The sequence below is a fragment of the Terrapene carolina genome, unplaced genomic scaffold (assembly GCF_002925995.2).
Source record: "Terrapene carolina triunguis isolate 2854851 unplaced genomic scaffold, T_m_triunguis-2.0 Scaffold42, whole genome shotgun sequence".
Taxonomy (NCBI): domain Eukaryota; kingdom Metazoa; phylum Chordata; order Testudines; family Emydidae; genus Terrapene; species Terrapene triunguis.
This window is the reverse complement of record NW_020664393.1, coordinates 74226974-74253144: the sequence shown is the minus strand read 5'-3', so window position 1 is coordinate 74253144 and position 26171 is coordinate 74226974. Positions and strand designations below refer to the sequence as shown.

The 26171-nt window shown below is 43.1% G+C and overlaps 1 protein-coding gene across 1 annotated transcript in view; it reads right to left on the bottom strand.

Annotated features, from left to right (window-relative positions):
- Positions 1-11847: 11847 nt before the first annotated feature.
- The window catches only part of TFAP2D (transcription factor AP-2 delta), a 57954-nt gene continuing 43630 nt past the window's right edge, over positions 11848-26171 (bottom strand). The window contains exon 8 of the mRNA XM_024202321.1: positions 11848-12067. Within this exon, the coding sequence (XP_024058089.1) occupies positions 11848-12067 (220 nt within the window). The remainder of the gene's footprint in view (positions 12068-26171) is intronic.

Below are 26171 nucleotides of genomic sequence, written 5' to 3'. Positions count from 1 at the left end.
CTTGAATCTAATAGACAAAGCCATAGCAAGATCCTAAGGCTAGAAGCTGAAGCTGGACAAATTCACACTAGAAATTATGTGCAAATATTTTACAGTGAGGGTAATTAACCATTGGAAAAAACTTACCTAGGATTGTGATGGATTCTCCAAAACTTGAAGTCTTTAAATCAAGATTGGATACCTTTCGAAAAGATATGTTCTAGCTCAACCAGAAATGATGGGCTTGAAGCAGGAACCGCTTGGTGAAATTTGTGGCATATGTTTTGCAGTAAGTCAGACTCGATGATCATAATGGTCCCTCTCGGCCTTAAAATCTAGGAGCTTCCATCTAGTGTGCACTTCCTGACATCCTCATAAAGGCATTCTGGCTGAGTCAGCCAGAATGCTGCATGGGTGTTCTCAATGAGGCCTGGACTCTCTAATTATTCCCAATGTGGCCTTTTGTTTAACAGCTCCAAATAAATATTTTCTTTTAAAAAATATTACCCGATCTTCTGATATCTGCTCTGCCCAGTCCTCCAGTTGCCTTGCTCAAATAGCACAGTTTGAAGAGAGGTTTAGTGTCTTCATTTTTCAGGGAAAGTCGTTCTGTCTTATTTCAAGAAGTCTTGTCCTGCTACATCAAAATTCCCTGCTGCCCCCTTGTGCACAGGATGACTTTCATGTTTTAATTCAAAATAGAAGTAGTATTGAAAATTGGGGGCCATTCATTTTAACACTAACTGCTAGAGTCAGTGAATATTGGTGCCAATCACATGGCACAGGTATTAAACTCTATCCCAGCCCCTGGCATTTGAGCTGTGTCAGAGTTATTGCCCCTCCTGTGTGTCTCGCCATGATTCTGCTCCCCCTTCAGTTACATCAATGTTAGAAACTGAACAAGATTATGTGCTCTTTGAGCCATTGAATTCAGTGCTGCTGATATTCATATTCTGGGAGCAGGGCCACCATTTCAGAAAAATACTGGGGATGTGGGAGCTGTCAGCATATGGGACATTATATGTGACTATATTATATCCTGCAAAGCTGAGGCAGCAGGGGAAATGGAAGACATAATGGAGCAAACAGACCTATGGAAAGTCGGCGGAGGTGGGGAGGGGACGCAAACTAAGGTCAGGAGAGGAAGGGAGATAACTGCCCCCTTTCTCCATAGCAAATGATTCCCGAGCTTGGGAGTGCTCCATGAAATGGAAAAATAGGCTGCTTTAAAAAGAGGAGGACCCTCCACTAGAACACACAATGCCAGTCATAATTTAGTTTATGCTGAACAGGAAAGCCAAGTTAAGCTCTCTCTTTTATGCAGGGGCCACCTTGTAGTGCTGATGTTGAGCACGTGGAAAGGGGATGCTGTCTGGGACATGAAAACTGTACTTTGAAACATTAAATAGAAAAGAGGAGATACTTCAATGATGAGATTGTTATATTCCAGTTAATGGGCGTTCCTTAAATGAAAGCCCTGGGACTCAATAGTGATAGGCTAATGTCTCTAATGATATTTAATGTTAATGTACTTAACTAAGAGAGTCACTGATCAGGTCTGCACAGGCTACGCATTCACACACAGCTCACTGAGCTGCCAAAGTATTGTCCCATCATGCACTGGGCAGAGGGTGTAATCTGGGATGGATGATCTTGGGCCAGTCTTTTCTTTGGTTCTTTCAAAGGCGTGTTCAGGAATCCGAAGGGGATGTCCCCACTCATGCTATATCACCAACTCAAAGATAGTTACATCACAAAACCACAGGACTCGAGCCTAGCTAGGTACCCAAACTGTGTTGATATCTCTGCACACTGTGGGTGAAATACTGGCCCCACTGAAGTCAATGGGGGTTTTGCCATTGATTTCCATGGGGGCAGGATTTTACCTTATACCTGCTGGGCTCAATCCTGCTAACTTCTGACCATCCTGAATGCCCATTAGATTGGGAGTTGACTGTGCTCACCCTTTCATAGGATCAGGTTCCCTGTTGTGTTCTATTACTTACCTGGCCTAAGGCCTCAGATGTGCTCTGCACTTTGATGCTGCTGCTGGTCCGTGACAAAACATTTTCATGTGTTATTCTGATGGCTTCCATGATGTCATATCAAAGACTCTCTTTGGCTTCGCTGGGCTTTGGATCAGGCCCCTAAAAAAACAGCAGCTAGAATTTCAAACAGTGCATGCACAAAGCAGAGTACATCCATTTGCATACACCTTGTTGCCCTGAGGCCAATTCTGATGCAGTTGGATGACCCCTCCCCTTCTACTTTGCACACACATATACAGGCACATGTGTACAAATCAGAGGTTGCTTCTATACATTGGCATTTAATGCATGTAAAAGTGAACATGCGCGTTGCAAATCTGCCTGCAAATCTCTCTTGGTGTTCTTGTTTTCCTGTGGATAGGGAGGATGACTTATACCCCAGTGTGAAATTAATGAGCTGAACTCATCCCCAGTGTCACTGCACTGAACTCACACCAGCAATGAATTTGACCCACTGATCTCCTTCTGACTCATAGACTCATAGACTTAAAGGTCAGAAGGGACCATTATGGTCATCTAGTCTGACCTCCCGCATGATGCAGGCCACAAAAGCTGACCCACCCACTTTCCCTTAACTCAGCTGTTGAAGTCTCCAGATCGTGATTTAAAGACTTCAAGTCGCAGAGAATCCTCCAGCTTGCGACCCCTGCCCAATGCTGCGGAGGAAGGCGAAAAACCTCCAGGGCCTCTGCCAATCTACCCTGGAGGAAAATTCCTTCCTGACCCCAAATATGGCGATCAGTAGAACCCCGAGCATACAGGCAAGATTCTCTAGCCAGACCCACATTTTACCAGCGATGGCACTTTATTACCTAATTGACTAAAATCACGTTATCCCATTAAACCATTCCCTCCATAAACTTATCTAGCCTAATCTTGAAGCCAGAGAGGTCTTTCGCCCCCACCGTTTCCCTCGGAAGGCTGTTCCAAAATTTCACCCCTCTGACGGTTAGAAACCTTCCTCTAATTTCAAGCCTAAACTTCCCCACGGCCAGTTTATATCCATTCGTTCTCGTGTCCACATTAGTACTGAGCTGAAATAATTCCTCTCCCTCCCTGGTATTTATCCCTTTGATGTATTTAAAGAGAGCAATCATATCCCCCCTCAGCCTTCTTTTGGTTAGGCTAAACAAACCGAGCTCCTCGAGTCTCCTTTCATAGGAAAGGTTTTCCATTCCTCGGATCATCCTAGTGGCCCTTCTCTGTACCTGTTCCAGTTTGAATTCATCCTTTTTAAACATAGGAGACCAGAACTGCACACAGTACTCCAAATGAGGTCTCACCAGCGCCTTGTATAATGGAAGCAGCACCTCCTTGTCCCTACTAGAAATACCTCGCCTAATGCATCCCAAGATCGCATTAGCTTTTTTAACAGCCGCGTCACATTGCCGGCTCATAGTCATCCTGCGATTAACCAGGACTCCGAGGTCCTTCTCCTCCTCCATCACTTCTAACCGATGCGTCCCCAGCTTATAACTAAAATTCTTGTTAGTCATCCCTAAATGCATCACCTTACACTTCTCACTATTAAATCTCATCCTATTATTATTACTCCAATTTACAAGGTCATCTAAGTCTCCCTGCAGAATATCCCGATCCTTCTCCGAATTAGCAATACCTCCCAACTTTGTGTCATCCGCAAACTTTATCAGCCCACTCCTACATTCGGTTCCGAGGTCAGTAATAAATAGATTAAATAAAATCGGACCCAAAACCGAACTTTGAGGAACCCCACTGGTGACCTCCCTCCAACCTGACAGTTCCCCTTTCAGTACTACCCGCTGCAGTCTCCCCTTTAACCAATTCTTTATCCACCTCTGGATTTTCATATCGATCCCCATCTTTTCTAGTTTAACCAATAATTCCTCATGCGGTACCGTATCAAACGCTTTACTAAAATCAAGGTATATTAGATCCACCGCATTCCCTTTATCTAGAAGGTCTGTTACTTTCTCAAAGAAGGAGATCAGGTTGGTTTGGCACGATCTACCTTTCGTAAACTCATGTTGTAATTTGTCCCAATTACCATTCAACTCAAGGCCCTTAACTACTTTCTCCTTCAAAATTTTTTCCAAGACCTTGCATACTACAGATGTTAAACTAACAGGCCTGTAATTACCCGGGTCACTTTTTTTCCCCTTCTTAAAAATAGGAACCACGTTAGTTATTTTCCAGTCCAACGGTACCACCCCCGAGTTTACAGATTCATTAAAAATTATCGCTAAGGGGCTTGCAATTTCTTGCGCCACTTCCTTCAATATTCTAGGATGAAGATCATCCGGTCCGCCCGATTTGGTCTCTCTGGTACATACCAAAGGGCAGGGACTCACAGAACTGATCCTGGACAAAAGCAGTTACAGAAGTGGTATTTCCCAGTGAATTGTGCTCTTCATCATTCATTAGCAAGGCTATGATTTTGGCATGGAAGTCATGGTGTTCATGGTCATCGTGAATTTTAATAAAGTCTGTGACCTGCACAACAGTGGCTCCTGTGAGCCTGGCTTCCCGCTCCAGTCATTGCCCACAAGGTCATAGTGCCCCCCAGGCTTGGCATGTCTGCCCCTCCACAGACGGAGATGGAGGGATAGGTGGGCCAAATTTGATTGTCGTTGCGACCTAGTTTCTGGAGTCACACCGCCACTCATGTTTGGTGTGTCCACCCTTCTGTAGATGGAGCAAATGTGCCAACCCTAAGTGGTGCTGCAACCTAGCAAACGGGATCGCAATGCTTGGAGTGGGGAGCTGGCCCTAGCCCCATGGGACAGAAGCCACAGCGGCTGGGCGAGGACTTGCTCTCCAGCTGCCTCACCCCTGGGGCCTCTCCTTCCCTGCTACACAGAAGTGTGGGAGCCAAGACTATGTGTGGGGCCTGAAAGCCTGCTTCCCTCTCCCTTACACAAGGAAGGGGGCCCAACCACTTGAGGGCTGTAGAAGTATTTCCTTTTTGTCTGGACTGCTTTATATCCCTGGAATGGGGTGGACTTGCTAAGAGGCACAGCTGGAGAGCGACCACAGGGTTGCTGTCACCCAGAGAATGACATATGAGGTAAATGAGGCACCTGCACTTACCCCAAGGGGATGAGCTCAAGACATAACTTTTGACAGTTCTGAAACTTGACATTTCCTTATTGTCTTTCATTTTTATGCACCTGCACATGGCCGCTGCTGGAAGTACTGAAACACTTTCCCAACCAAGCTAGAAGCTGTATGTCCAGGAAATGCAAAGCCTTTTCTTGTGAGATATCCAGCAAAACTTTGCAGACGTCAAGTGCTCTGAATAATTAAGATAAACATCTAAGCTAGAGTTAAGCTGAACTAAAACATCCAAGAAGTTGGGGTTTAGATTTAGAAACAAAGTTTTGTGGCTGCTCCTTATTTCTATAATGGGAAGAATCACAATGCTGGATCTGAATGCTTCCAGAACCCTGGACCTGAATCCGAACTGGAGTTTTGCAGTTTGTGCCCATTACTAATCCTTCCTTTTGATTACCACCCAAAGTAGAATTTGAATTTCACACCTTCTGAGATTCTCCCAGGGACAAAGGATAGTCATGGCCCTAAGGCACTGGCTTGGGGCTCATAAGATCTAAGTTCAGCTCTTGGTATTGTTACAGGCTTCCTACATAACCATGTGCAAATTGCTTAATCTCTCTGGGCCTCAGTTTTCCATCTGTAAAATGGGCATGTGATACTTCCATTCTCTCACCTGCACTTTGTCTGCTTCATCTATCTGGATTGTCAGCTTTTCAAGGCAAGTATTGTCTTTTATTGCATGGATCTACAGTGTCTAGCGCAATGAGATCTCATTCTTAGCTGGGGTACCCTCTAGTTACTACTACAATACAAGTACATAATATAATAAATAAATAATAAATAAATAAATAGAGATATCCTATCTCCTAGAACTGGAAGGGACCTTGAAAGGTCATCGAGTCCAGCCCCCTGCCTTCACTAGCAGGACCAAGTACTGATTTTTGCCCCAGATCCCTAAGTGGCCCCCTCAAGGATTGAACTCACAACCCTGGGTTTAGCAGGCCAATGCTCATGGCCCTACTGTTAAATCTTTAATCTTTCTTCATAGACAGAAATTATTTTCCAGCGCCAGACATCAGGTTAAATCAACATAGATTTTATTGCTGTGAAATGTTCTGTTGAATGTGGTTGCTATCTTAAGAGACTCATGTAAAACGGACAGGTCATATAGGAAATAGAAATATAAAAGATTATGTTCTTTACCACTGAATTATAAATAAAATTAAATTAAATTGAAGGAGAAAACCAAAACCTAATCCCCCAGCAATAAATAGGACATTGCTTGTTTGTGACCAAGTGCACAGTCACATTTAATACAATCACAACAGCTGCTGTACAGAATGGAGTTCATCATACAAATTAAATAAAATTTTAAAAAATAATAGCAATAAAAAAGGTCGGTTCTTTCAATGTGACCTTCACTTGGCAAAGGAAACTGAAATAATATTCTTCTCCCTCCCAATCAGCTATATTTTGAGGCTTGTAGAATCTGTAATGGGGGAAGAGGAGAGGATATGGTTATAATTACCGTCCTGCATAATTATTGTCATTGATTTTCCTTTGTGTTGCAAGGCTGGATTGTCTATTAATACTGTTTTTTTATCTTCCTTTAAAGTAAATAATTAGAGCAGCCGAGTTGCCTCTCTGAAGGATAAAAGAAAGTCAGATTCTCAGGGAATTAATCATCAGCCCTTTCGGATTGATGATTTGTAAGACCAAAAAAAGTCTAGCGTGATTAGAAAAAGTGATCCGAGACAACGAACTATCAGGAAATAAAAATGACTTTTCCTTAGTCAAGTGTCAGCTGTGCCAGTGAGTCAATTTCAAAGGGAAGAGACAAGCAGGGGCAATATTTACACAAAAGCCTATGATTTGGGAGGACTATGCATTGTCTGGTTGCCATATCTTTTAGCAAAAAATGGACGAGAAACTTCAAAGAACGGATGCCTTGTCGGGTTTGGAGATCTGACAGTCTTTTCCCAATGGCTATTTGGAGTTCACCTATGGGGGGAAGGGGGGAAAGCTAGGGGCCAAATTCATTCTTGGTGTCACTCCATCAAAATGATGGAGTGTCACCTGCAAGGAGTTAGGTACTAAAGCTGCAGCAAGCTGCTTGCTAGCATTTCAACATCAAGAACAAGTATCTCTGCAGTCTTTGAACTTTAACTGGGAGAGTCATGGCCATTCATCTGCTGGGCTCACTCACTGCAACAGGTGTGTAGGAATTCCACTAGCTCTCTCTCTACCTGCTGTGTAAAGGGCGTATGTTACTGTCTCCTTAATGTGCATTTGCAACTCTTAATAACATTATAGGGCGCTACATGAGAACACTCAGGTCTAGTGTTTGGAGCAGGGGCTGAAAGTGCGGACTACAGGATTTTATTCTCAGTCCTGCCACTGATTTACTGTCTGACCTTGGGCAAGTGACTTAAGGCCAGGTTTGGCTCCCCTTGCTCCCAATGAATAATACCCTAACTCCGTCAGTAAGGTCATCACTATTAGTCAATGGGACTACTCAGCGAGTAAGCTGCTACTGAACCAAAGTAAGAGTAGCAATAGCTGGCCCTTAATCTCTGTGTCAAAAGGAGAATTATACTCATTTACTTACCACTGCTTGGGTTTTCTGAGGCTTACTTAATAAAGCTTTTGTAGAGCACCTTGGATTGAAGATGCCATATAAGTGCAAAGCATTCGTAAGTGACAAAGGGTCCTGTGGCACTGTATAGACTAACAGATGTATTGGAGCATAAACTTTCGTGGGTGAATACCCACTTCGTCAGACGCACCCACGAAAGATTATGCTCCAATATGTCTGTTAGTCTATAAGGTGCCACTGGTCCCTTTGTCGCTTTTTACAGATCCAGACTAACACGGCTACTCCTCTGAATCTTAATAGTGTTGTCAGTGAGAGCAGGTGCTAACAGAGCTGCTGAATTGTTAAAGACTGGGTGGCCTGGTTCAATTAGAATAAGACCTGATCCAAACATTCACACAAAACTTGAGCCACACATCTATTCTGGGGGTTAAAAAAAAAAAAGTTGGTTCATTTTTTTTTTTTTTGGTCTTGGATTTCAGCCATGAGAAAGATGTTTCTAACCTGCGTAGAATGAGAAATTCATGGAAATGTGATGAGAGAGCTTGTTCCAGCCCTAATTTCTAGATCAGAAATGTGCACATATATTTGGATATACTTTGGATAAACACCCACCATTCTGGATACTTTTTTGAATCTAACTTCAAGCCACAGCCCATCATTCAGGCTGATCTAATGGATGAATGGGATTGGGATGCTTTCCATTGGTAGCAAGCTTGAAACCTAAGTAGTAACCTTCAAAAAGCTAAATTGACATAAGCAAGTTTTAAACCGGTTTCAGTGCATCTACATTAGGGGTTTGCATTGGTGTAACTAGCCTGATTTTAAACCAGTTCAATTACATTGGTGCAACTTTTCTCTATAGATAAGGCCTGAGAAAGGAAAAGATGTTTGTGTGCATGTGTAGGTAGGGTGGATAAGAATTTAGCCTGGGATTTTCAAGGAACCTAAGGGAGTTAGTTGCTTGAATCCCATTGAATTCTAAGGGTATTTTGGCATCTAATTATCTTAATTTCTTTGAAAATTCCAACCATTTAAACAGAACTTTAAAATATTTTTCCCTCCAAAGAAAGTAAATACATTCATTGGAAAGCCTGAGAACAAACAAGCAAACACAGAGAGAACATGAGCTTCAATTAGGTTCTCAAACAGCGTTTTGATGTGTTTTGCATTCAAAGGGTTTCAGGGGAGCAAAGAAGAGAAATAGGCGTATGAGCGGAGCTATAAGAAAGCCCATACATGAAAAGAATCTCATTGACTTGAACACGTTTCGGATCAGGCCTTAAGTGATTCCTTTCTAAGAACTTCTAGTGGACAATAGGGCATCAGTGTGGAAAGCCGGGGCTTACACAGCACACAATTTCTAATAATGTTAAGTGGGTAGAACAGTAACCCAAAATACAAATAATGTGCTCCATTGATAGCAGTGACTGAGCTCCAGCAGAAAATGTAAGTATTTTAAGAGTCAAGTATCAGGGGGTAGCCGTGTTAGTCTGTATCTACAAAACAACAAGGAGTCTGGGGGCACCTTAACAGATTTATTTGGGCATAAGCTTTCGTGGGTAGAAACCTCACTTCTATGCATCTGAAGAAGTGAGGTTTTTACCCACGAAAGCTTATGCCCAAATAAATCTATTAGTCTTTAAGATGCCACCAGACTCCTTGTTATTTTAAGAGTAAAGATTGTAGAGACATTAGAATGTATATTGAACACCATATTACTTTAAATAGGGGTGTGTAAGCATTTTTTGGCTCAGATATTTGATCAATATTATAATTGAATGCAGTGTCTCGGCAGAATTCATGACCACAGGTACTTTGGTGCCTTTGTAGAAAGTGTTTCAAAATTTGTAATGTAATTGGAAAATAATGGGGAAAAAATTGAGAATGTATTTGTATTCCCCTCTTCCCCCCCGCCTCACCATTTTATAGAACAAGCTACACAGCTTGTCAAAAATTTTCAGAATTCAAAACTTTGATGAAAAAATTACAAAAGTGTTCGATTTTTTTTCTTGTTTTTCCTCCCCGTACCCCCAGTAGTTCTAATGTTGATTTATTCAAGTTTTTTGGAGCTAGGGAATGTGCCTCTTTTTATTTGTCAACTGAATTTCATTACACTTTCATAATGTGGTCAATCTGGAGATATTTTTAAAAAGGAACTTGACATTAGTGGGATACTGTCATCTTAAAAACAATCCAGGGCCAAATCCTGAGACATACTGAGCGCCTGTAACTCCCAATAGTTTGAGGGAGTTGGGTTGGGCACAAGGAACTTAGCACCTTTTAAGATTTTGCTTTCTGTTTATTTTTGCTTATTTATTTCATTATTTTTTGTATTTCCCTCAGCTTGGGAATGAAAATTGATGAATGAGTTTCTGTGTTGCTTATAGTCAGTGACTAGTGAATTTCATTTTCAAGTTTCTCATGCTCTAGCACAATCCTGCAATGTCTGAGTTGCAAACATTGCATGAAAATGTTTGTCTTTCACAACTGTTTCCACAGGAATTTTTAAAAATATGTCAGGGAAACTTTTGCACAGGTCTTAGATTTTATATAAAAAGCCTTGTTTCTACAAAGACTAAATATAGGGCTAAATTTGACCCAGTAGTGACTTTTTAACAGTTGGTAGGTTTTCTGAAACTCAATCAGCTCTCAATAAATGTATGAATCCTGCTCCCAATGAAATTAATGGCATAACTCCCTCTGGCTTCAGTGGGAATAGGACTGGGCCACAATTGACTCACTTCCTTCAACACTTCAACTCTTTCTGAAGGCCAATTTTTGTAATCCCAGCTTGGTTGTCCTATCTACTTACAGCCAAGTCACTCTTGCACGAGCAACAATATTTTTCCTTCCCCAATAAAGAGACATGATGGAAACCCAAAAAAGAAGTGGTGAGCTAATGAAATAAAACTCCTCTGGCATGAATTGGCTGGATGGAACTAACCTAAGACAAGACAAAGTAGAATCAGACCGGAGACACTTTTGGCTTGAAGTGAGTTGAGCCTGGAGGATGCTAAGGTTGGCTCCATTTTAGATGATGAGTGTGGCAGGTGGTAAAGTGAGGCTTTAGAAATACTTAAGCAAGGCCTTTAAACCTCTGGCTGCTGTGGACAAGACCAATCTATCCCGAGACATCATTTATTTGAAATGGGATTTTTTTTAGAACCTCTGATCTGTGAGTGGGTGTTTTTGGAAACTCCTGAGTCCTAGCTGCATTGCTAAAGACAAACAAGCTGCAGATACAAGCCATTAAAGAAAAGAAAAGAAAAGAAAAGAAAAGAAAAGCATCGTAAAATCAAAGCAAAACAAAAGTCCTCTCCAACCACCTGCATCAATCTATTTGAATACAGACCCAGATATGATTGACTGCAGTTTCTGAATTCAACTGCCAATACTAGGGGCGGATAAGGGATAAGGGACAGAAGCCTATCATTTAATCTGACCTCCAATGATTACAGTTACTAGGGCTTTTGCTGAAACTATCAAGGCCCTTTCATTTTAGACTGTGATGTCCTTCACATGAGAGGCACCAGGGCTGCTTCTTGAACAATCAGGACAGTTCTCTGGCATAATTCCAATGCAGATTTACCATAAATTCCCACACTGGTCTGTGCAGCCCAACTATTGAGTGGTCCACTCTTCCCAGGACATAAAGGTTCTTCTCTTTCCCCTTTCCAAGTTTCCATACTGTCTCCTGATGGTCAGCTGATTGGGCCAGCTTGGTAGGGCGAAGGAGGCACTCTTTCCATTTGATCCGTCGCATGGGCAAAGTTATAATGCCAGATCTGCATATCCCATGACTCTGGTGCTTGCCCCATTCCTAACTATGCTGCCGGATAAGAAAGTGCTTCAAGTTAGCCCCGGACAAATCACTCGTGCCACCTCATCTGAGTCCAGAAGTGCTTATAAAAAACAGTGTTAGTGTATCATTGGGAACGATCAAACACTACGTGCACAAAAAAATAGTTTAGAGCAACATAAATTAAAAAAGTGACAATTTCATCACACAATTACTGTACACTTCTTTTCTCAGGGTTTTTTTTTTTTATCTTTTTCTTTTTTCCCCTCCCTTTTTTTTTTGTTTTTTGTTTTTTGGTCCACTGGAGATAAATCACCCGCAATGATATATATATTTAAAAAAGAAAAATATCAGCAGCAAGACTCTCTGGAAATAGATTCTGTTTGATGTAGCTAGTCTGTCTTTTCTGTTTTGCCCTCTTTCACAGCAGCCTCTGAAGTTTTCCGCAGGGGGGCTTTCTCCGAGTTGGCGTGTCCTTGGCCAGATTCTGCTGCTCCTCCGTTTTTGTGCGATGTGTGTTTTTCCAAGTAGTTCAGCATTTCACTGAGAACAGTTTGGAAAGTGCTTAGGGCAGCACATATTGCAGGAGTTCCAAAGCCGTGAGTGATCAAACTGTACATGGGAGAGAGACAGGGAGACAGAAAGAAAAGAAACATTGAAGAGTTTACTGTGCACTGATTGTCTTGTAGTGAAATTCAAGACTTTCCCCCTCAAATATTTATTGCCTTTGGAGGAAAGAAATAAAAGAAAACCAGACTAGATGCAACTTCAAAGGGGTATTTTTGCGATAGGAGGATCAGGTTTGAAACACCTAGAGCCAGCTTCTCAGAGGATGTAGCACCATTGACTTCAATGTGGCTATGCCGATTCACACTAGCTGAGAATCTGTCCCCTATGCTCACTGGAATTGCTGGGTTAACAACACCTTTCTGTGGTCGATTACATAAATTCTGTATCGTTTGCTGAGTCTTCCAGATGAGACCATTAAAAACCAAGGGCCTGATTGCTATGCACAGACATTACAGATCCTAAGGTAGCTTTAGTCAAGATAAAGGTTTGTCCTAGTGTTATGATAAGGCTGACAGACCCCAGTAATCAGGATCAAACCTGGGACATCTGAAGCTTATGTTATGAGCCTCTACTGCATGAGCTAAAAGCCACATACCTCTTAGCTAAGGCTGTTGCAGACTCATTAATCGCTAGATCGTATAGATGCTACTAGAGAGGGACGGCACACCCCACCAAGCAGGCATGGGTTACATCATAACACAGTCTTTTCCCTCCCCTGCTGCTCCTGCTCTGCACCCCAAAAGTGGCTATATTTTAGTGGTGCTGCACAGATATAGTTGATAAAGTGCTTTGAGATTAAAGGTGCAGCACTCGTCTATGGTTTATTTTATATCTTTTGTTATATAACAATAGGCAAAATCCTGCTGCTGGGGAAATACTGAAGAGGCAGTGTATGGGATAGCGGCTGTTTTGGACAATGAAGAGGATTGAACCAGTGACCTCGCAAGCAAAAGGTGTAAGTGCTTATAGCTTGAGCTAAAGACCCACACTTTGTAAGTATGGCTGTAACATACTCATAGCCTCTGTTGATCAGGCACAGGGGTGGACACACATGCACACTGATCAATGAATTACACTTGCAGGAAGCGAATGCCCCCTGCTGCTCAGCGGTGACTCCTCTGGCTGGCTAAGGAACTGCACTGACAAGCACCAAAACGCCACTAACCCCTGCAGCTAAAAAGCAACTGGCTATCATGGGAGATTCCCTGTGATGCAGAGATTGGTGAGAGTGGTTGATTGCACTAAAACACCTGCAGTGCTGTCAGGGAAGCACCTCCTGTATTCTGCAGAGCAAGGACAAGTCTCCTCAGCATTTTGGCTCCCCAGTCTGACCAGACATTTTAGAAATAAGTGAGAGCTTGTTGACAAGAGGTTGGAGGAGGCGAGTGGGGAGTAGGGTTGCCAGGTGTTCGGTTTTCGACCGGAAAGCCCAGTCGAAAAGGGACTCTGGCGGCTCCGGTCAGCACTGCTGACTGGACCGTTAAAAATCCAGTTGGTGGCACAGGCAGGCTCCCTACCCAGCTCCCTACCCAGCTCCCGGGAAGCTGCTGGCATCTACCTCTGGCTCCTAGGTGGAGGGACGGTCCCCAGCACCAGCTCAGCCGCTCCTGTTAGCTAGGAACTGCGGCCAATGGGACCTGGGGGGGTGGTGCCTGAAGGCGCGGGCAGCACACAGAGTCACTTGGTCGCGCCTCCACTTAGGAGCCGGAGAGATGCTGCAGCTTCCTGGGATTCTCCTGAGGTAAACGCCACCTGGAGCCCACATCCTGCACCCCCTTCTGCACCCCAACCCCCTGCCCCAGCCCAGATCCCCCTCCCACACCCTGAACCCCTCATTTCTGGCTGCACCTCAGAGCCTGCATCCCCTAGCCCAGAGCCCGTACCCTCTCCTGCACCCCAACCCCCTGCCCCAGCCAGAACCCCATCCCACATCCCAAACCCCTCATCTCTGGCCCCACCCCAGAGCCTGTACCCACAGCTGGAGCCCTCATCCCACCCCCGAACCCCAATCCTGTGACCCATCCCGGATCCCCCTCCCACATCCTGAACCCCTCATTTATGGCCCCACCCCAGAGCCCTCACCCCAGAGCCCATACTCCTTCCCACACCCGAATCCCTTGCCCCAGCCCGGTGCAAGTGGGCGAGGGTGGGAGAGAGTAAGCAACAGAGGAAGGGGGATGTAGTGAGTTGGGGCATGGCCTCGAGAAAGGGACAAGGCAGGGGGCGGGGCAAGGGTGTTCGGTTTTCTGCAAATAGAAAGTTGGCAACCCTTGTGGGGAGCAGCAGAAAAGTTCCAATGCAGAGCACTTGCGCTTAAGACAGGCTTGACTTTCTGCCTCTCCTAGAAGCAGGAAGTACCAGAAATCTTAGGGAGGGTCATGGTCTTTTGAGATATCTGACTGAAATGTGGAGAGTTTAGTTGGTCAGACACCTTGGAGAAGTCTCTAGACATTGGAATCTGAATCTCCTAGTCTTCTGAGGGTTCCCATAAATAACAACAACAATAATAGAGTAATAACTATGTAGCATTTTTCAGCCAGACATCCCAAAGTACTTTTCAAAGGTGTTAAGCATCATTATCCCCATTTTACAGATGGGAAAAACATTAACAATAACTACTTAATAATTACTGAATAATAATATCTGGAGGCCCCATTGGGCCTTCATTTTAGTTATAGTAAATGAGGAAAATCTAAATGTATTCATACTGTAGAGTCTTTTCCTCTAAGGACAGGGACAGTGCCTTTTTTATGTTTTGAAAGTGCCTGGCACACTGGACAAAAGATTAATATTTACACCAATCTTGCCATCTTATGTGATATTTGCTGTTTTTCTTAAAGTCTAAGCTTCTGGAGTCATGTGATTACGGAGGATCTCAATTTACATTCTGAGAGTGTAAGTTTCAAGCCCTCATGACTGTGGAGAAAAGCTCTAAAATACAAACCCTAAAGGCTGCTATACCAGAAGGCAAATAAAAGGAACCCAAATGTTGGGAATCAGGGGTTAATCTCATTATTTTTAAGCCACACTCCTGATCTTTCAGGGCCTGGTTTATGATTTTGGAATGGCCAGGGTTGTGTACACTGGAATACACAACGAATATTTGTTAGCTTATATTCAAGTGAAAGCCGTGAAGTTCCTTTGATAGTTGCCAGTATGCACTGTCGTTTTGTTTGTTTTCCACATGATTACAGAAAAGCCAAAGGCCCATGAATATGTAAGAATATGTGTTTGTGCAAAGGACTGTGTGGAAGTGATTTATGCAAGCCCCACCCCCCTCTGTCTTTAAACGTTCTGGTCATCAAGTCAGGGAATAGAAACAATACCATGTGACTAAGATGACCTGTCACATCGTGAAGGGCAAAGAGGGAATACTATATTGAATATTCCCAGGGAACAGCTCACCAACAGCCCATCAGTGTATACAGGTGGGCAGATCTCAAATAATGAACAAAACTGTAAAAAACCACCACCTGTCTGCAAACCATGTATAGGTTGAAAAAAGAGCTGTATACATGGTGTCAAACCAGTCAGCATCATAACTAGAGCTGATTGGAAAATGGTTTCTTTTTCTGTGGAAAAAAATCATGTTTTCAGTGAAAAACAAAAACCCAAATATTTTGATTCTGAAATGCCACCTCAATGCCTCACAGGAGTTGTAGATCAGGCGTCTCAACCTCCCATTCTTCTCTATAGGTTGGGCTCCCTCATAGGATCACATCTCCCATCATGCACTCCAGTCACACGACCGCCATAATACAGCCTCTCTTCCTCCAAAAGAAACAGTTTTGAAGACAATTTTTTGACCAGCCCCACTGTGTATAATTTATTGTCCCCGTTTTACTGATAAGGTACAGCGAGGCTGAGTGAAGATGTCCTTTATTCTTTATCACAGTCATTCACCTGGCCCCACAATTTTTTTTAACCCTTTGAAAATGCTGCAAAGCTTGGATAATTTCCCTTTACCAGTAACAGTGAGTTTATTCCAGTCAGAGGAGAAAGGATGGCCTCATGTTTAAAGCACAGGTCTGGGAGATTGAAGACTTGGGGCAAAGTATTTAACTGCAGTTCCATAGCACACACATTTAGGTACTGAAATAAAAGTGGCCTGGTTCTCAGAGGTGCTGGGCTCCTACTGAAATCAAAACAATCAGTGGGTGCTCAACATCTCTGAATCAAGTCACTTTTATGAAGGTACCTAAATACGGATTGAGGAGCCTAAAATCAAGCAGCTGAGTTTGGAAATCTTGGCCTGAGGTATTCCCAAATCTTCTGCCCTCCTCCTTGTGTGACCTCTAAGTAAGTCACTTCACCGTTCCAAAATGGGGGCAATAACATAGCACAGAAATATTGCAAGGCTAAATTAACTGGGTTTTGTACCATGCATTGAGATCTTCACATGAAAGAAGTTATTTAGGGTCAATGTGTTATAACCATTATGCTTTAGTACACCCGGCATATATTCCTGCCTACAGGCATGCCTAGTGTTATGATGCAATTATGGCTGCTCATGTATTAATGATGTCCTTACTTAAAATTAAAACATCCCAGTGTGCCTGAAGGCTTGGACTCTAGTTTGGCAGCTACCTCGAGCACTCCTGCTCACCCCAGGCGGGTGGTGTGCCATTGCATTGCAAAAAAAACATGCTCACTCTCCATGGGTGGTGCCATCTGCACCAATTTTTAATACCCTAATTAAAAAAGCAAAAACAGAAACAGGCACCCACTGCCCAAGCTTCTGGGAACATGAACATCCCAAAAAAACATAAGTGACTATCCAAATTTCACAACACGCTGCAGACGACTGGCAGCAACCACACACAGCTCCCAGATGAGATCCCAGCAACTGAAGAGAGAACTAAAACAGAGCCTGATTTCCTTACTCATGCTGAATGGCACCTAACTCCACAAGTGCTCCCATTGACATCAAGAGTCCTTTTGTATTTCATTTGCAGGATCTAAGAGCTTGATTCGGATACCTTTCCTCAGGTTAAGTGGCATAAGGAAGCCCTTGGGAACATGTGTGGAGTCTGAGTAAAGGTATCAGATACTACAGGGATAGAGAACTCTATAAAACTATACAGCTAGCCTGCAGTTTCAAAGACACTAACCCAGTCAGCTCTCTTCATAGCCAAACACATGTTAGGAAAATGCCATCATAAAAGGATGGGCTTTTCTATACCATGGAGAGCAAAGATGAGTTCTGATGGGACAGAAAAGATGGTTCTAGAATCTAGGGACCTCCACCAAAAACCTCCTGCTCCACAGAGCTCAAATCTTGTGGCTGATTTCACCTATCACGAGAGTCCATATGGAAAGCCAAGGCAGCCAAGACCCAGACCGTAAAATGTTTTGTCACAAGACTGACAACACTCAGCATTTCACTAGAGAGCAAATATAAAGCTAGTGGCCACTATACACCATAGTGCAGCGTGCCCTGCTTAGCACACGAGCTGTTATGTTCTGCACTAGCTGAAGTTCCTGGGTGTTCGTCAAGGATAGTCTCAAGAAGCGCACATGATATGGTAGCAGGCCAGGCTAGAGATTGTAAGGGGCTGGATATCCAGGTGGCGGTCTGGATCTGCAAAAAAAAAAAGTCACAACCTTCTGGCTGTGGGTGAAAAGCATTGTCCTTGACACCCGTTGCTGCCTGAGAATCCAGGTGCAAATAGAGGCCCCAAAGAACTCATAGGTTGAAGACATTGCTCAGCTTTTCTCCACAAACACAAGGGATAGAAACTTACTCTCTTAAATCAATGAGAGACTCACCTGACTCCTGGAACTGGGGCTTTAAGGAAAGCATCAAATACCACAAGACTCACAGTAAAATCATGAGAGCTGGCAACACTGGCAATACAGCCCCCACCCAAGCCTTTCACTCCCAATGATCAAGGAGAGGGTGACAGAATGATAGCTGCACAAAGCTACATGGAAGAGACCTTGGGCAAGCAGATGAGAAAAAATCCTAGCCAAAGGAACTCTATTGTCCATTGCTGCCTGGGCCAGTAGTACAGTCTATGCTTTGTGATCTATGGTGTCAAAGACAGTTAATAAGAAAAAAAGAAAGGATCGGTATGGACAGCCTTAGTGTGTCACCAGATCACTGACCAAGGAAACCAATGTAATTTCAGTAGCATAACCAGGCCTAAAGCCAGACTGAAAGAGGTCAAGGAAATTGGAAAGCTGTAGATGGCGCCAGAGCTATGTGACCACAAACTTCTTAATGCACCTGGCTTCTTCCAATTCATGCATCTACACTGAAGGCAGCAAGAGGAATGGAATCAAGACAGCAGCTGCTGCACATTCCGGTGGTGAAGTGACAAAGGGAAAGTGGTATAAATGCAGTAGGTGGCGGTGTAATGATAGCATCAGTAAGGCTCTTGAGTTTGGGTGTGATACTGGAGTTAAAAAAAAAATTGTTGAATTTCAAAACCTATTGTACTGATTTTTTTTTTAACTTTGAAAAAGTTACAGTCTTCCTGCTCCTGATTTCTGCACCTCTGGTTTCTAGCATGCCACTTTCCTTGTCATCATGTCAATATCATGCCAAACAACCACAGGAAACTGACAACCTCAATCACAGAGATTATCAAGCAATAAAAATGCCCGCTTGAAAAAATGCCAGTTGAAAGTTGCTTTGTATCATCCAGAGCAGGGGTAGGCAACCCATGGCACACATGCGGAAGGCGGCACACGAGCTGATTTTCAGTGGCATTCACACTGCCAGGGTCCTGGCCACCTGTCCGGAGGGCTCTGCATTTTAATTTAATTTTAAATGAAGCTTCTTAAACATTTTAAAAACCTTATTTACTTTATATACAACAATAGTTTAGTTATATATCATAGACTTATAGAAAGAGACCTTCTAAAAACGTTAAAATGTATTACTGGCACGCAAAACCTTAAATTAGAGTGAATAAATGAAGACTTGGCACACTACTTCTGAAAGGTTGCCGACCCCTGATCTAGAGTGTTAGGCAGAAAACAATTTCATTCACCATTATGCTGATTATTTTTACTGAATGTTTTCAACCTGTTATTTTATTTCTCCGTTTACTTAAGATTTCCAAAGATTTTCTTCTTGCTTCTTTTGCCAGTTCCCCCCACTGGCACAAGTGTCACTTGCAAGAAAATAATATTTCTCATGCCACCATGCCAATTTTCACATCACTTGGCTCCAGAAGCTGGAACTTTAAGTAAAATGTCAATTATTGTGGGACCAGCAATAAAATTGTGAGGGTTGGCAACGCTGAGATGTCATTTTTACAGTACAATTTTTCAGAATAATAATACAAGTTAAGAGTGGCATTTTAAAAGTACCTAAGTAATTTAGAAGCACAAGTCGCATTGATGGGATCTCTGCTCCTACATCACTTAGGCCTTGTCTACAAACAAAAGTTGTCCCTCTTTAACAATATCAGTTTAATTAAAGTGGTACAATACTCTTAGGCTACGTCTACACTTGCAGATGTAGAACACCGGGAGTTAAACCAGCCCTCGGAGACAGCAGCAGGGAAAGCGCTGCTGTGTGTTCACACTTGCTCCTTGTGACTGTGGAGCATGTCCACATTAGCAGCTCTTGCAACGTCACAGAGAGCAGTGCATTGTGGTAGCTATCCCAGTGTGCAAGTGGCTGCAGCGTGCTTTGGAAAGAGTTTGCAATGCCTAATGGGGCAGGCACAGCATCATATGATACAGGTTTCCCAATCCCATTGTTCCATGGGTATCCTACGAGATTGCCAGCTGCTTTTCAAATGAGGGAGTGGGGAGTGTGACAGGGAGTGTGTTGTGTGTATGTGTGGAGGAGAGACAGTGTGTTTTCGGGGGGCAGAGTGTGTCAGTATGCTATCTTGTAAGTTCAGACAGTGGCAGGGGGAAGGAGGAAACCCGACATCAGCCCTCACCCCCTGCCTCTCTCTCTCTCTCTCTCTCTCTCTCTCACACACACACACACACACACACACACCCCTGCCTCTGCAGCAGGAGCATTCCACAGTAATGGTTTGCTTTGTGTCCCGGAGCAGATAAGCATCCATGCTGTCAGAAACGGAGCTTTGAAAAGGGATATCCGCATGCCTGCAGCCGAGTTCAAAACAATCACCAGAGTGGCCACTTGACTTCAGGGGATTATGGGACATTTCTGGAGGCCAATCACAACACAGTAATGCAACACATCGTCCACATTGACACCCCGGCACTCCAGACGGGGCGCAGCAACCTCTATGCTTCTCATGGAGATGGATTACCAGGAGCGCTCCAGCCACGGAGTCCTGGCGCTCTAAGTGTCTTGCCAGTGTGGACACCTCAGGAGTCAGGGCATCCGGGGCTGATTTAATGCACTCTAACTTGCAAGTGTAGACAAGGCCATACTGGTATAAAGATGCTTATACTGTATAGATGAAAAGGAACAAGCTATATTAGTATTAACACAATGTACCTATGAGCACGGCTTCACTGGCAAGCTGCAGCGCTTTAACGGGGCTTATATAGTTCCGGCTCTAAAAAACCCACCTCCACAAGGGGCATAGCTCCCAGCGCCAGCGCTGGTGCACTGTCTACACTGGCATGTTACAGCGCTGAAACTTGCAGCGCTCAGGGGGTGTTTTTTTACTCCCCTGAGCGAGAAAGTTGCAGCGCTGTAAAGTGCCAGTGTAGACAAGCCCTATATCAGTAAAACAATCCCACCCCTAACAGACATAGGTCATGTTTACACTATGGGCACAGATACAGCGCAATAGCTATCCCACTGTAGTGCCGTAGTTTAGACACACACTAGAGCGACAGAAGGAAGTTTTCTGTCACTACTAATTCCACCTCCCTGAGCAACAGTAGCTAGGTCAACGGAAGCATTTTTCCACCAGTCTAGCTGTGTCTACACCAGGGTTTTAGGTCGGCATAGCTGCCATGCTCAGGCATTTGGATATTTCACACCCCTACCCATAGTATGTAGACCTCCATTTTAAGTGTAGAGCAGGCCATAGTTATTCTGGTCCAAAAACTGTATGTGGACCAGGCCTTAAGTGCTTTTGAAAATCTCACTGCTGTGACCTTAGTCTATGAAGAATTATCTGTATCTAAATAAAGAAAACAGACCTTTGTTTTGATTAAATATTATGTGGGGACTAAGAGATAATGAAGAAGTCATGTTGGGAGGAGTTCATCACCCAGGGATGGTCGCTGGTGAAATGTCACCATATTCAATGGCTTTGTAATGTAATTATGGTTTTAAAAGAGTTACTCTGAAAAGAATGATGTGGCCCTGGCATCTCATGTCCCCCCCTGCTCATCCTCCCCAGACAATTAGAGCTGTAACAAATGTATAACCAATCCCAACACTATGCCTAACTGTCCTGGTTATGGGAGCCATCATGAGAGTAAAACTCCAATCAAGTTCAGAGAAAAGGTTTGTAAAGGTCACATATTGCTGGAGTCTGGCTGAAGCCTTACAAGATGATGGATGGTCCAGTGGTTCGGGTGCTAATCTATGACTTGGGTGCAAATCCCTGCTCAACCACAGACATCCTGTGTGACCTTGGGCAAGTCACTTGGGCCCATATCCTGAAAGGTGAATGGGAATTAGGAACCCAAATACATTTGAGGATCTGGGCCTTAGTCTTTCTGTGCTTTGGCTCCTCATCTACAAAATGGCACTTTTCTACCTCACAGGGGTGTCGAGATGGGTAAATATATTAAATGATTGGGAGGGGCTCAGATACTACAATGATAGGTAATATATAAGTACCTTATATGCAACATTTATGATACATCCATGTGATTGTGATGCCACAGTATCACATATATCCTGCCATGTACCATTACGATGAATAAGATTTTGTCACAGTAAAATTATGCATAATCCACCGCACAGTCATGGTAAAAAATAGACATTTCACATGATAGTCGTGGTAACCATGGGGACCATGCTGCCGTGCACTAACAGTTGGTTAGTTTGCTTTGATCTAGTCCTCTTTGGTCCCTCACCAAAGGCTCTTTGGTCCTTTACCAAAGGCTTTTACGTAAATTAAGTTGTCATGGGATAAAAGGGAAGGTCCTTTCATGGACTGAGAACTGGTTAAAAGACAGGGAACAAAGGGTGGGAATTAATGGTAAATTCTCAGAATGGAGAGGGGTAACTAGTGGTGTTCCCCAAGGGTCAGTCCTAGGACCAATCCTATTCAACTTATTCATAAATGATCTGGAGAAAGGGGTAAAAAGGGAGGTGGCAAAGTTTGCAGATGATACTAAACTGCTCAAAATAGTTAAGACCAAAGCAGACTGTGAAGAACTTCAAAAAGATCTCACAAAACTAAGTGATTGGGCAACAAAATGGCAAATGAAATTTAATGTGGATAAATGTAAAGTAATGCACATTGGAAAAAATAACCCCAACTATACATACAATTTGATGGGGGCTAATTTAGCTACAACGAATCAGGAAAAAGATCTTGGAGTCATCATGGATAGTTCTCTGAAGATGTCCACGCAGTGTGCAGCGGCAATCAAAAACGCAAACAGGATGTTAGGAATCATTAAAAAGGGTATAGAGAATAAGACGGAGAATATCTTATTGCCCTTATATAAATCAATGGTACGCCCACATCTTGAATACTGCGTACAGAAGTGGTCTCCTCATCTCAAAAAAGATATACTGGCATTAGAAAAGGTTCAGAGAAGGGCAACTAAAATGATTAGGGGTTTGGAGAGGGTCCCATATGAGGAGAGATTAAAGAGGCTAGGACTTTTCAGCTTGGAAAAGAGGAGACTAAGGGGGGATATGATAGAGGTATATAAAATCATGAGTGATGTGGAGAAAGTAGATAAGGAAAAGTTATTTACTTATACCCATAATACAAGAACTAGGGGTCACCCAATGAAATTAATAGGCAGCAGGTTTAAAACAAATAAAAGGAAGTTCTTCTTCACACAGCGCACAGTCAACTTGTGGAACTCCTTAACTGAGGAGGTTGTGAAGGCTAGGACTATAACAGCGTTTAAAAGATTACTGGATAAATTCATGGAGGTTAAGTCCATTAATGGCTATTAGCCACAATGGGTAAGGAATGGTGTCCCTAGCCTCTGTTTGTCAGAGGGTGGAGATGGATGGCAGGAGAGAGATCACTTGATCATTACCTGTTAGGTTCACTCCCTCTGGGGCACCTGGCATTGGCCACTGTCGATAGACAGGATACTGGGCTAGATGGACCTTTGGTCTGACCCAGTACGGCCGTTCTTATGTTCTTATGTTGAAATGGGACTGGACCAAAGCAAACTAATGAATTGTTCACGTGGAGTGAACTGCAGCGCATTAACCGGTTGTTTGGTTGCTTTGCTCTAGTCTTCTTTGAAATGGGACTACATTAAAATGAATTAACCAACTGTTAATATACGGCAGCTGGTCTGTATAAAGGGAAAAATTCACGGGTCTGTGACAGTGGTGACCACTCTGACAGAACTGAATCTGTAACCATTTGTTTCACTTGGCCTTTGAAGACAGTTAGAGGGATTGAGGTATAGGCTGATAAATGGTGGTTGGGGGTGGGGACTTCTAGCAGTGATTATGAGCTGTGCTTGGCATAAGGAATGGTTTGAGTGAAATTTGTATTTGGTTTTGTAATTTTAAATAATTGGCGAGGGGCCCAGAGCCTGTATATGGGCGCTTTTTACAGTTACAAATCCAAAGATAGTAGCTAAGTAATGTAATGGGGAAATATTTATATCCTTGATGTACTGAAAAGTGAATTAGAGTTGAAATCTTGGCTCCACTAAAGTCAATGGGAGTTTCACCGTTGACTTCAATGGGGCAGGATTTCACCATACATTTTAAAAAATTATTTCACTTTCAATAAGTTAAAGGGCCCGTCCTATGTTCCTTGCACACACACACACACACACACAGCTTCCACCAAATCCAATGGGAATTTTGGGTCAGAAACAAATGTAAGGTTAGCCCTACACCAAGATTTGCACAAGTGACTAGTGATTTGGGGGACCTCAGGTTTTGGGTGCTTCACTTGGGACACCTTGAAAGGGCTTGATATTAAAGAAATACTGAGCACACACCCTCTGAATATCAAGCCTCTCTAAAGTATCTCAAACTGGGCACCTAAAACCTGAGGTTCCCTAAGTCATTAGTCACTTTTGGCATAAATTGTTATTAGTAAAAGCCATTTAAAAATGTAGTGTACAGTACTTTTCTTGGCAATTTTTCTTTCTTTCTTTCTTTCTTTCTTTCCACATGCCAACATTATTTTGAAAGCAGCTACCATTATGATATCTAGGGCCTAAATTTAAAATCTGAAGCATGTAAAATTTTCTATGCTGATGTTAGCCTGGAGTTTCCTTAAATCCCCTAATAAAACATTTCATTTTACTTTGCTTCCATGACTTATTAGTGTTTTGGGAATAGCCAGAATGCGAAAGGCGGTGTGGGATGATGGACGCTGCCCTTTCAGGCTACAGAAGCCCGTTGGGTACTTTCTTTGCTAATATCATTTTGTGCTTGGAGAGATTTTTCTTTTCTATTGAAAATTCATAGAGTCATGTTTGACCACTAGAGAGCGCCTGTGGCAGATTTGATGACAAAACCCTGTGCAAGGGTAATTAGGACCCCATAACTGTGTTTTCGCTACTGCAGGTCTTGAACTTGGGCTCATGATGCATGAGCCCCCACTACTTGAACTTAAAAAACAAAGGTAGTAGCAGACTCATACAATTCTATATGTGGGCTGGTCACTAGAAGCAAACAAAAAGCCGCTGAGAGGCAGGCATCAATGTGGTTTCACAAATGCTCCCAGCCTTTGGATGGCCCTGAGTTTTCCCAGGATTCGCGTGCTCGCTTCCTGAACTAAGTGATGCATTCTGCCAGGAGCTGTGCAAAAGCTCTCCCATAAGTCCTGTCTGTACTAAAGTCTTTCAGAATGTTTGTAGCCAGGTTATAGAATGATTAACTCCAAACCTAGTTCATATCCATACATGACACAGAAACACATTTCCTAACTCATGGCTCTGCAACATATACCAGCGTTTGCTGCCTGTCGGGTAACTCATGTTATTGTCATCCTTTAACTCAGACCTAGCATGATCCTTTTGTCGTGTAGATAGGAAAACCTAACTATGCTTTTGTAACCAGGTTTAGCACTTTCCTGCGTCCCAATCCTCTTTGCAGGAAGCCATCTCAGAGGGCATTAGCGAGGGAATTTTGAAAAACACCCCAAATCCTCTATCCAGATCACGCAGTATAGGTTAATTGCTCAGATTTTCCCAGAGTGCACCAATATAAACATGGCTGCATGGTATCAGTGGATGGTCGAACATAGTTAACACACTGTACACCTGCAGTGTAGAGCTGCTGAAACTGTGTTTTCTGTATTCAGGCCAGATAGGCATGTCAGAAGCTAACTGCACAAACATGGTTGTATCAGTCGTGTAGATGAGCCTATGGTTTATGCCTGTCTATTACAGTTGTGTGAAACTCAGCAGTTTTCAGGCTCACAGGGGGGTTCTTTGAAGCTTTTCCTTGCTTTCAGCTTGCGTGAGCCTTAAGTTTTGCATTTGAGCAAACCTAGAAACTCTTATTCCTTCAGTGGGACTATTCCTGTCCTTAAACACATGCTTGAGTATCTTGATGAACGAGGGGGTCTCAACAAGAGATGCCACTGCCTGATTTGAGGTGAAGAATTAAAACATTGGAACATAGGAATTACAATACTGTGTCAGATCTGTCTGTGCTCCATCTGGTCACTGATGCTAGCTAGTACCAGATGCAAGAAACTCTGCAGTTGGCAGTTATGGGATAAGCTTGTTCCTAGATAAAAATTCCTCATCGTACCCAATAAAAAAAGGCTAGATTCTGCTCTGTGCATGGGAGTTTATATCCCTTCCAAAGCTCTTGTTTATGTCCTAATATTTACTATTCATTTATGTTGTCCATGTAAATGTGCAGTCTTTTTTTCTGTTAAACTCTTTTCTCACACTGCTTTTCTTCTTATCTGTTTTGAATTTGCCACCTTCCAATTTCATTCCACATTCCCTTGTTCTTGTCTTATGAAAGAGAGTACAGGTCTGTCTCATCTTATGCGGGGGTTCCGTTCCGCGGTTAGCGCGTAAAGCGAAAACCGTGTATAGCCAAAATTCCATTGAGTTCAAT